At 40.7% G+C, this 12,128-nt stretch overlaps 1 protein-coding gene across 1 annotated transcript in view; it reads left to right on the forward strand.

Moving 5' to 3' along the window:
• Positions 1-12,128, forward strand: part of RHBDL2 (rhomboid like 2) — a 204,503-nt gene that overhangs the window by 74,625 nt on the left and 117,750 nt on the right. The window contains exons 2-3 of the mRNA XM_086956430.1: positions 6,145-6,402; positions 8,641-8,789. Of these exons, the coding sequence (XP_086812556.1) occupies positions 6,181-6,402; positions 8,641-8,789 (371 nt within the window). The 5' untranslated portion in view covers positions 6,145-6,180. The remainder of the gene's footprint in view (positions 1-6,144; positions 6,403-8,640; positions 8,790-12,128) is intronic.

Consider the following 12,128-nt stretch of genomic DNA (forward strand, 5'->3'; position numbering starts at 1 on the left):
CTCGAGTTCTGATCCCTGCACCAACAGGGATTCAAGCAGGGATCAGAAAAGAGCTTTGGAAATTAATGAAGATAGAATGGAAAAGAGGAAAAAAAGAGAAAGAAGGCAAAAAAGAATAGAAGAAAGGCGCCAAGAAAGAAAAACAAGGGAAGAAAGGTGAGAATGGAAGTAAGAAAAGAAGCAGAAAGAAGGTGACAGAAGAAAGAAAAGGAAGAGAGCAATAGAAAGTAAGACATGAGTAAAAGAAAGGACAATAAGAAAGAAGCAAAGCAAGTTATGGAGAATGGAAGAAAGGACACAAAAAGAGAAGAACAGCAAACAAGAGAAAAGTACAAAATAAAGAAAAGTACAGAAAGAAAACCAAGAAAGAAATATAAAGTGTGATAAAGGAGAAAAGGAAGAGAGGTACAGAAATGGAAAAAAAGGAACAAAGCAACAAGAGTAGAAAATACAGCAAAAGATAAAGAAAGTCAGATAAAGATGGAGAGGATGAAAAAAGAAAGAAAACGAAAAATAAGGCATTAGAAAGAACATATGAAAGAAATGAATGAAGAAATAAGTAGCGAGAGGAAGACATAGGAGTAAAAGCAGGTAAAGCAGGGAGAACGAACGGGAGGAAATTGAAATGAAGAGAGAATTAGTCAAAAAGAAAGGAGAGGAAAAATTCAAGAAGAAAAGGTAGAACAGAGACAAATAAAGCGAGAAATAAAAAGGGGAAAATTATTTTTCACTCTAGAGTGGGGGCATTGTCCTGAACTGTTAGATTCCCAGACCTCACAGAACCGAGCACACAGGGGGGCATAGTAGCAAAAACCTCGTTAAAATTATCACCGTTTTACCAGCAGGAAACTGCCGCTAAAACGGCGATAATGGGCTTGCCAATATACGTTATAGAATTCCAATAGAAGCCCAGGTTAGATGTGCAGGACAAAAAAAGGTATAGTAAAGAACTATCTTGCATACATTTCCCTTTAGAAAGGCCATTCCCTTTAGGTGCTCCCGCATCTACCTATCTTGGCTGGGCAGGATTCTGCAATCAAGGTGAACATATTGCCCAGAGCCCTTTATTTACTTTTGATCGAGGAAGACTTCTTGAAGATCTGAAACAATTGATACTCTGATGTATTTGAGATGAGGTCGCCTGTGCATAGCCCATAATTTACTAAGTCGTTTGAGAGATAAAAAGGAATGTGGTCTTCTAAATTTTATTGGACACTTTATATCTACTCTCCTAGGAATCCTAGTGGAGCAACCAACAGAGTATTGCTGTACAGGGAGCGAATCCTGCTCTTGGACTTGGCATAGAAGCCAAAAGAAGATGGTCCTACTAATGTTTTTTTAAGCACACCGTAAATACAACCCTCAATATCTGGGCCACAATTTGTCATTTAAACAAACTTACCACATACCTATAACATTATGCTTCCAACATCTGTTTTTCATCTTCCTGGACCCCTGAGTTTTTTGATAAATGGAAGGTGGGAGGTTACACTATAACTGCAGAACTCTTCTAAGTGGGCACATTCAAATCGTTTGAAAGATGTAAACAAGCTTGCAGCTTGGAAGAACTAAAACAATCCACTATGTGCAACTCAGGAACTGGATGACACATTCAGAAGTTAAAGCAGCAGCTACAGGAGATTACTATTTGAGATATTAATAGCATTAGCCACTGGTTCAAAGTGCTTGATCTCTAATAGTCACAAAATATTGATTGAGGCCACCCTAGGGTAGCAGTGCGCACATATCGAAAGCTGGAGCTAGGTATTGAGTAGCAATGTCATTGAGAAACCATGAGAACCTCTTTGGCGAGACCCAGTATATTGATCATCTGGCATTTACGGGAGAGAGGTTCACTATAAGGTAATGTTCAAATGATCTCTCAACCCAGCGAAATTCCACAGACCCCATTTTTGCCCAGTCCCCTGTTCTTGAGTGGATGTGGATGCCAAGGGACTTCCAATATATTTGACGGGAATAAACCCTTTAAGAAGAAAATCGTTCTGGCTATTAGGGAAATTCTGAGCTAGCTAATTCCAAATGACGTTTTCTTGGTAATTTTTGGGCAGTGGCTCTCCCGATTTCGAATAGTGGTCTAAAGCAGATACAACTATAATGGAGATCTGTCTGGAAGGAGTGAAGATAGCCCTTATCCCACAATAGAAAAAGAAAGCTCTTCCCCACATAACACAGCGACACCTCGCCTTTGGAACTTACTGGCCGTGGAGCACTTATTGCACTGTGAATATATTGAATTTGCGGTGATGTGGAGTACATCACTCACATATCTTTTAATGGGCATTCGAAAAGGCTCCACTCACCCAAGATTATAGGTTATGTACCTATTTGCATATAATGAATGGGGGGCAACAGAAAAGCAACCTAAATATGGATTGGCACCAATTAAACCAGCAAATTAAGCTTTTTGGACTGTTCTGTCTGTTGGGAATTATGTGGGAATGGGTGAGGAGTTCAAACGTGTAGGGTATTGATTTACTCTGATGTACTTTGTAGTAATCCTGAGTTGTTAATTAGAATCTTGAAAGCTATACTTGTTTGAAATGTAATACAAAAGAAATGTTTAAAAAATGTATGAAGAAAAGACTAAGAAATACATTTACCTAAATGGGATTAACTTGCTGGGCTGTACTTTACAGCCCAGATGAGTATCCAACATTCCTTGGTTTTGTTGAGTATTTCGTCTTAAGTGCGTCGGGAATACCCAGACGTCGACCCATGCTTACTCTGCCATCGGACTCAGGCTAGCCCTCACTGATGAGACCTAAGTAGATCGAAACCGGTCTGGGGTTGCATGTGGTCTCTCAAAGAAAGGGCATCGCCTGACACTTCGGGGCTAACTACTCCCATAAGTAGCATGGTTGGTACTGATTTTGAATTAGGCAAGTCTTTTTCTAGAGTGGCATGGTGGGTGAAAAACGATGGACTGGAATGCTGCCTGAGCGACTGAAGTTGCTGAGATTAATTCAAGCATTTTACCCATCACTTTGTTGTTGTTGTCTTCAGACAAAAAAGGAAACTTTTTTGGAGTACGTTTTGGGAAAGAAAATGCAAATAGGATGTCACTGAATACCTGCAAACTAGTGGCATCTACCCAGGCCCTCCTTCTGTACACTGAGATCCCCCCTCCCCCTCCCCCCCCCCCCCGCTTTCAAAGACTGATGACCTCATACAATTCTGATACCTACTGATTCTTAGGTAAATTTGAGAACCAGCTTTCCAGCTTTGACTGTAAGGGGCCACATATCTTGATTCAGAGAATCTGGATCAGCAAAGTGTGCTTGTCATTCATAAGGGTTTTAAGGATGGGGCCTGCATGGAATAAAATTTTCCAAACAACCAGGCGCAGCCATCTGATTAGTGATGTAGAGTAAAGAACTATGCTACACTTCTGAACCTTATCGATTGAAACTGGATTGCTGGTGCATCAACTGAGCTGATATTATTGTGAGAGCATTAACTTCAGTTTAATGGTGCAAATGTAATTAGGATAATTTACATTACTTTTTATTTTGCGAAACACTGCCAGTAATTTAATTACGTTTAAATCCCAGGAGCAATGGGAATCACGCTGCATGCAATTTAGCCTCAAAGACAACAAAGGAAGTGACGTAGGACCAAATTGGACTTGGATGACCAACACTTGTTTTCCGGGATTTTTTAGTTCAAAGGGCAGAATGCCAAAAGTAGTGACTGGTGGCAGAAACAAGCAACCACCTGCTAAAACCAGCAAAAACTAAAGGCATACTTAACTTTAAATGATCACTAATATGATGAGTCAATTTAAAGTGTTTGCATTGCAGGCAGTCGCTGCCTACCTTATAATGATACTATTATTATAATATAATTATACAAAATTGTTTTGTGTGTGTGTAGTTGCATAATTATTGCAGATTGTTGCACATTCTGCCAATTGATGTATTTTCAATCTTATAAGGTGATGGATATACTGGGGCAGAATGTTTATAACGCTTGGCAGTATTAGTTTCTAAACATTGCACTTTAGTAGATGTTCTTGTTTATAATGAAGAGTCAAAAGTCACTGTATATATGTGGTGAGTCCAAATAATAAAATGTTGTCATTTTCATGAAAATTAGCCAATTTATAAATTGCTGCACATTCACAAAAATTTGGAGTACAAATTTCACACAGGGTAGAATGTGCTGTTAAATAGTATGCATGCAAACTGTACACATACCCCTCTCGAATCCATTCAACCCACAACGATACAGAAGATTTTTTGTGTCCATAAAAGTATAACATTTGCATTTGTGAAAAATGTGTGAACTACCAAAGCAAACATTTATTTTTTAGGTCGAGCCTGGGCAGCGCATGCGCTGGGAGGCATGCTGTATTCAAGTGTGGAGTTGAAGCTCCGCCCCTCCGCCCATATTTTTCATTGGATTGTGTCATTGTCCTTTGTAAATGCTGGCTTCTGATTAGTTAATAGGCTTGTTATTCCCTCCTTAGTACAGCTTTGTCTTTATTTGTAACTTCCTATGAGGACTGGTGCTTTTACTTCTGTTGTTACGCGGTAGGTCTTAGTCTGTAAGCACTATTTTCTTTAATGAGTTTCTCCTACTGCAGGCGCAACATGCTTTCCTGCTACATTCAGCGCACCATGCGCGCTTTCACTTTCCACATAGCCCGGACAAGGGCGGCCACTTCTATGAAGTGAAATAGGTCTCGCATTTACCAGAGTTTCAGCTATTGGCACTGTAAATGACAATGCCTTTTATTTATGTGTGTATTATCAAAGCAGATAAATAAAAGGCATTGACATTTACAATGCCAATACCCTATACTCTAGGGAATGCAAGACCTATTGCATTGCAAATACTTGTTGTATTGAACATTCAGGGGCTTGCACCGCATGTATGTGTCTTATCTGTATGTGTCTTCTCCTTGTTCATACTGCGAATGGGTGGGAAAAATGCTGGGAGGCGCTAGTGGTGGACTGCACTTTAACTTTCTCTACACATGTAGAATTATGATTACAAAGGTGAGGTGGCGAACATTTATTTTTATTTTTGTGTGATTCACGTACAACACCATGCACACTTTATGTCATCAGCAGTACCAGCTGTACACACCTCTCTGTGCAATTTGCAATTGGTAGAAGCGCATGTCACCACATTTTTGACAGACAAAAAAAATAACACTGAATGATGCACATCATATAAGTGCTTATGATCAGTTTCCCCAGAGATGAAACTGATGTGAATTTCTCGCTTTTAAATTTGATTTCTGACTTTTTTATAAACACATGAATCCCTCTCTCACTTGTTGTTTGGTATGACCCACTGGGCTGACATCAGTTCATTTGCGTTTGCATTGGAGTACGACACATTTGCCCCGGAAATGAATGGATTGATTCATTTTGGGGCTGTAGCAGGTCGTTACTTCGTAAAATGGGGGAAATTAAATTGTCATTCTATTTGTATCAATTACTTTGCTTTTCACTTGAATTGTCTTACTTAGACCACTCATAATTTTTCATATCCAGTTGTAATAATACAACAGTACCAGCCCTTCATCTACCAAGCCGTGCACAATTTAAGTTTACACTTACGTGAACTGCATATGTTTGAGAATTTGGTAAACTCTGCCATTGTGCAAATTGCACATTTCCACTAGACCGATTGTCTATGATGTTAAACAACAGAGTTTAGCTTTTTTTGTACCTTGTCTGTAAATTTGTTTTTTATATGGTGCACTTTCATACTCCTAATCTTTTTAAAACTGTAGTTGTAAACGTAAAATACATGTTTTCAGCATTGAATCATGGCGTAAGAAACCAGAGACTGAGTATACGAACATTCATTGAATAAGATTGCTTGAGTGTCTCTGTGGAATTAAAGACATTTCATGAAGAGTTGGTGCCTCTTAGAGGCTGTTAGTGCTGGCAAAGAGCCAGTCTCTTGCCTGCCTGTCATGTGACTGTCCCTTGCCCTATTACTGGCCCATTAGAGGCCTGTTCTTAATTCGCTTGATTTTTCTGTAGGGCTTTCAGATTCTGTTGGCCAATGTACAACTTCACACCATGTCCTCCTAACATGAAATTTACATGTATAATATCTTAGTCGCATGTATACTTACTTACATAATTTTTTTTTTTTTAATAGGTCTTACCTGCGGATGCACTCCTACCCTCTACGATAATGACACATGAAATGGTTAGTACAGAGATTGATGATGAAGAAGACAACAATGCTGACAAAGAAGAAGAAGAAGAAGGAAAATGCCAAGCGTGCTCCTGTTGTGACAGGATCCACAAATATATCTCAAAATGGATGCTGCCCGAAGAAGCTCGAGAGACCTATTTGGAGAGAGCGAACTGTATACCTCCCCCTATCTTCATTATTTCCATAAGTATTGCTGAGGTACGTACAACATCCCTTGTCTAAAAACTGCCGATCTTCAGTGGTCGCTAATGGACCTCTAATATGGGAGCAGGGACATCAACCAATTCCCCTAGCCTTTTGAGTCGGTGCAGTCGCGCAACCGTGGCAGATCACTGCAGCATAAAAAGGGAGATGTGGGCTGAAGAAGCCGTGGCTGAAAAAGCACCTAATCAGAAGCTCCACTCACTATATTCTGGGAGGGTTTCTTTTTCTGGAGAAAATCAATACCCCATCCTGGCACAGGCTCTTCTGCAGTGGACCTTATAAGCCCCCGAAGGGCCTGCCACTTGTCATAACTTACTTACTTATCAGTCCCCTGTTTCACTATTTCTTATATGTGTAGGTACACCTCAATTCAATATTTCACTACTAACCATGTTTGGAGTCATAAATGATTCTTTAGCTCAGGCTCTCCTGCAGTGGAAGTTAAGAGATTCCGTAAACCTCTGCCACATATCAATCACTATAGATACAGAGAAAATGTTAAAAAACATTCTCTACAGTCCCCCGTTTAATTTAAATGCCTGTTAATGCCCTTTTTTATTAATACGATAGCCCTATAGCACGCCGTAATGGGCTGCACCGGCTATTAAAGGCCTGCTTCAGCGTTAAAGGCCCGAGCCGAAGTCGACGGCCTTTAACAAGGAAGCAGGACTACGAAGGGCTATAATGTTATTAGAACATTCTGCCACTAGAGGGCAGAGTATTCTAACAAATAAAACAAAGGCCTCTCGGAGCCCGAGGGAGTTTAAATCCCCTCGGGCTCCGAGAGGCCTTTGTGAAAACAAAATTGGAAAGTTACTTTGCCGGACTTTGCAGGCCCGTAGAAGCTCGGAGCACTCCATTGTCTTCCACATTCCAGTGTTCTAATATGTGTTCAATACGCATTTGAAAGGCAAGGTATCGCACTCCTGATGCCATTCTGTTAGGTAAATACAGGCACCCTCCCAAGAGCAAATGAATGAAACTCACCAGACACAGCAGGTTGCTCAAAAACAGAGTAACATTAACTTATTGGTACCAAATGCATGCATCATTGCTGATCAGCAAGGAAGAAGTCAGGTCTCCCGCCTTAGGGGCTCTCAGACTGCTGTGTCCCAGAGTGACTGGTTCTTGGTGTTAAATGCATTTTAGTAATGCCATGCCAGCAAAACTAGAATAAGGCACCAAGCCAAATATGGCTAACAGGGATGTAAAAGATTTGCACCATGCCAATTATAAACAGCTAGATATGGGCAGACCAAGAAAAGGCTGGCTCTGCCCTGTGTAAGCAAATTGCACAACCAGATATGGAAACCATCATGAAGTCAGGACAAACAAAGTGACCTTTAAGATGGTTCAGAATAGCTATTGAAGCTTGTCCAGGCAAGGTCGGATAGAAAGACCTTTGGAGCTCCGGGACTCATGTTAGTGTGCGATATCTAAGCATGATATTTTTGTAGTGCCTACATATGAATTTATATGGATATATGTATGTATATATATATATATATATATATATATATATATATATATATATATATATATATATATATATATATATATATATATATATATATATATATATATATATATATATATATATATATTTCAACATTTGCTTTAGTTCCATCTGGAGTCACTACAGGAAAAGTCCACAAAGTCAATTCAAGTTGTGGCGCTTAAAATGAAAACCACAAATGAAATTAATTTTTTGCTAAGGTGATACAGTGCATAAGCTGTTGAAGATCCTCATCATCTTTAGATGATGTTAGCACTCTCCTCAGGAGATCAAGTAGACGACCTGTACTTCTGTTGTGGGGCCTGAGATGTGTGCTTGTGTAATTATAACATTGTAAAATCAATAAAGAGATATTTTTTTTAAAAAGAAGTAGACGACCTACGCGACATTGTTTTACGTACTTGACGTAAGAGAGGTTTTCACTTAGTACAAAGGAATGAAAAGGAAGCCTGTAAATAGGGGTAAAGTGTAGGCACTTCTAGTGAACAGAAGCCCACTCCCTGCAAGATCGTACTATAAAGGATATGGCAGCTCCATCATCAAGGGCACCAACACACTTTTAAATCGTATATTGAGTAGTTGTTTTATATATGTCTATATATGTCAAAGTCATAATCACTCTAAAGGCTTAGAAATTACATACACAAAGCCATAACATTGTCAAAGAAAGACAGATGAATGACACTAACAGGTGTATGATATTCTATCTATTTTAGCTGGCGATATTTATTTATTACGCAGTTTGGATGCCCCATAAACAGTGGATCACTCTTGATAGTGGTGTGTGGAAGAGCCCTTATATTTACCGACCTGACAAGAGAGAAGAAGCATGGCGGTTCCTTTCTTACATGTTAGTGCACGCTGGGTAAGTACACAGATTAAAGTGCCAGATCCGACTAGGAGGTATTGCTTTTCTCTTTCTCAAATGTCACGTTGTGAATCGCCCATATTTATTTCCTTGTAGGCACCTTTGTGCCCTTTTCAGGAGGTGTCCGGCTTCTGTAGTCCTGGGCGCCATCTTTTAGTGAGTCACAATACCCTTTTTATTGGTTGCATGTTTTTCTTTACTCACATTTTCTTTAATTTGTTTTAATTTACCGGAAACTTACCGTGACAGAGGAGCCTGGTTATGGTAAAGTGGGTTGCTTGACCCCGGGTTGTGTCTTCTTTTGCCCAAATGTTTTCTGGCTACAGACCAGCAGCGTCAGAACTTGGACACACACCCTCATTTTGTCACACCAGAATGGAGGGCTATTTAAATGCACTGAGAGCGCATCTGCACAGCTGATGCATGCAGCAAGCGCGCCAAAAGCAAGTCCGTCTGCGCCAATTCATGCTCGGACTGCGCTCAGTGCCAACCCCCCTGCTGGTTTTACCCTGCAACAGTTAACTCCTCTTTCTTATTCACAAGATTGATTGCTCTCCTTGAAGTATAATAGTAAGCAGTGCCTAGGACCCAGATTGCTACCACGTAATCCTACAAACCCCATAACATGCCCAGAGTGGCAGCTAACTCTGACCAACACTAAGATACGGTGTCTAAAACCCACCATGTCCTTTACCTCCAACTCAACTACGGCACCTAGCATTTTCAAAGTCACACTCATAAATGCCAGATCGCTCATTAAAAGTGTATTTGCTTTTGCCGATTTTCTAGAGACCCATTCGCTCAACATAGTATTTGACGACAAGACCTGGGCAGATGCTGCCTCGGCCCCTGATCTCATCATGGCCTTTTCCCAGGTTAGATCGTTTGGGGAAAATGGGCAATAGCGTTTATCTATAGGGATCATTTCAAAGAATCCTATGGGCCATTTCTGGCTATTTCAGACTGTGAAGCTATAGCCTACAAAATAATTTTGACTAACCACTACTCCTTTAATGGGTCTCTAATTTATAGGCCTCCTGGTCGCAGAGAAGCCTTTCTGAATAACAGCAGTCAGGCGATGGACATTAAAGTCAATTTTTCTGACTTTACCATCTATGGGGATTTTATTATTCATCTGGAAAATCCTTTTTACAAAGGCACCATTCTTTTAACTGACCTTCTGAGAAGCGAGGTTCTTGCTCAGCTAGTAACAGGACCCACACATGTTGCCTGACATTTACTAGATGGCATTTTTCCCAACAACACCCACCTCAAAGTATCATCCACTCACCCCCTTGCTTGGTCTGACCACTATGCGGTCATGTTTCACCTCACTGTAGAAGTTGAAGGTTCTACTGTCCATTCTCAACCGCCCAAAACGTTAGGACGGCCCTGGCATAAAATTACTCCGGAAGCGTTTAATGCCCATCTAGCTCATTCCAAACCTGAGATTTCCGCAGACCTAGACGAGGCTACTAATAATTATCATAAATGGATTGCTTCCAATCTTAACCTGCTTGCTTCCCTCAAAACTGTCAATAATAAAAGGACCTCCCTGTCTGAGCCTTGGTTCAATGACAATCCTTGACTCCAAAAACAAGCTTGTTGTAGGCTCGAAAGGAAATGGTGAATTCATTACGGCCAGATGATAAAATCTCCTACTAAAAGGCTATTCCTCCCTATAAAGGTATGATCTCCAAAGCCAAATCTAGCTACATTACGGCCAAAATTAAGACCTTTCTTAACGTCCCAAAATAAATCTTGGCCACAGTGAACAAGTTGAGTAAGTTACCGAAGCCTAAAAACACTGCAGTTAATCAAGAATTGTACAACTCATTAGCAGATTTCTTTCATAATAAATTCAAAGCGTTTTATAATACATTTGTTTCCAGCCATTCTGCTGAAGGGACGTCTGAGGAGGATACAACCACTCACATTTTAGTGGGGACACCTCTGCAGATGCCTCATCGGACAATAACACCATCTTTGAAGTTTTAAACCCCTTTCAGAATACATAGTTCAAACCTTTCTCTGTCAAACAAGGTCAGGGTTTCCTTTGGATCCCTATCCCCCAAAGTTTCTCCACCTAGTGCCTGACATCACAGCTGATTATTTGAGGAGCTTCTTTAACAAGATGTTTTCTGAAGGATATTTCCCTAAAGAATGGAAGCAGGCTTTCTTCTTCCCTTGCTTAAGAAAACCAACTTGGACTGCAAGGACCCCAATAATTATAGACCAATCTCTCGGCTCCCTCTTCCTGCAAAAACTGTAGAGAAAGCTATCAACTCCGAACTCTGATTGTTTATTAAGAACAATGATCTCCTAGATGCTACAGAGCAGGGTTTCAGAAGCCAGCACACCACTGAGTTGGCTCTGATTACCATCTCTGAGGAAATCAGGCAAACTCTGGATAAGGGTGGGAAGGTTGCTTTGATCCTGCTAGACCTCTCCAAAGCATTCGACTCGGTCAATCACAGTTTTCTTATCGACCGTTTCTTCACCCTGGGCATTATGGGCAAGGTGCTTAAACTTCTTAAATCTTTTCTCTCAGATAGAGAGCAGTTTGTGGAGCTAAATGACTTCAGGTCTAATTCATTTTCTCTTCATTGCGGAGTTCCACAGGGTTCTTCTCTGAGCCAGACACTTTTTAATGTATATGTAACCGCTTTGGCCTACCTTATAAAGTCATTTGGCTTCACAGTGGTTTCAGACGCCGACGACACACAAATTGTGGCATCACTGGCCAGCAATCCAGAGGACACTGACTCCTGATTCAATAACTGTATGCGTGAAATTGAAAACTGGAGGTCTAATGACTGTCTCAAGTTGAACTCTGGAAAGACAGAGGTCCTACTGTTTGGGAGGAACACTGCTTTCTGGTTGCCTAATTGGTGGCCACAGGAAAATGGCAGAGCTCCCCTCCCCAGTTACCAAGGTAAAAAATCCAGGAGTTTATTTCGATGACAAACTTTCCTTCGAAGGTCAAGTAAATTACATAACTTCTTTGCGTTTTTTCATGTTAAAAACTCTCAAGAAAGTCCTTCCTTTTATTCCTCTTGACCTGCGGAAAGTGGTCATTTCCACCCTTATACTTTACAGTTGCAGTATGTATGTGTGTTCTTATATAGCACTCGATTTTACCCTTGGGCATCTCGGCACTTGCCTTGGGAACCCGTCCTGGTTTTTTCCCTGTGAGATCACCTGTGCTGGGCATCCCCAAGGTGAAAGCCAGGCATCCCGCCGCAGGGGGCCGTTGTGGAGATTAAACAAGCTTGTTGCCCGGAGCTGCATAGTGTGAACTCGTGCTTAGAGTGGGCACCAAAGCGAGAATTATCG

The sequence above is a fragment of the Lissotriton vulgaris genome, chromosome 2_1 (genome assembly GCF_964263255.1).
Source record: "Lissotriton vulgaris chromosome 2_1, aLisVul1.2, whole genome shotgun sequence".
Lineage (NCBI taxonomy): Eukaryota > Metazoa > Chordata > Amphibia > Caudata > Salamandridae > Lissotriton > Lissotriton vulgaris.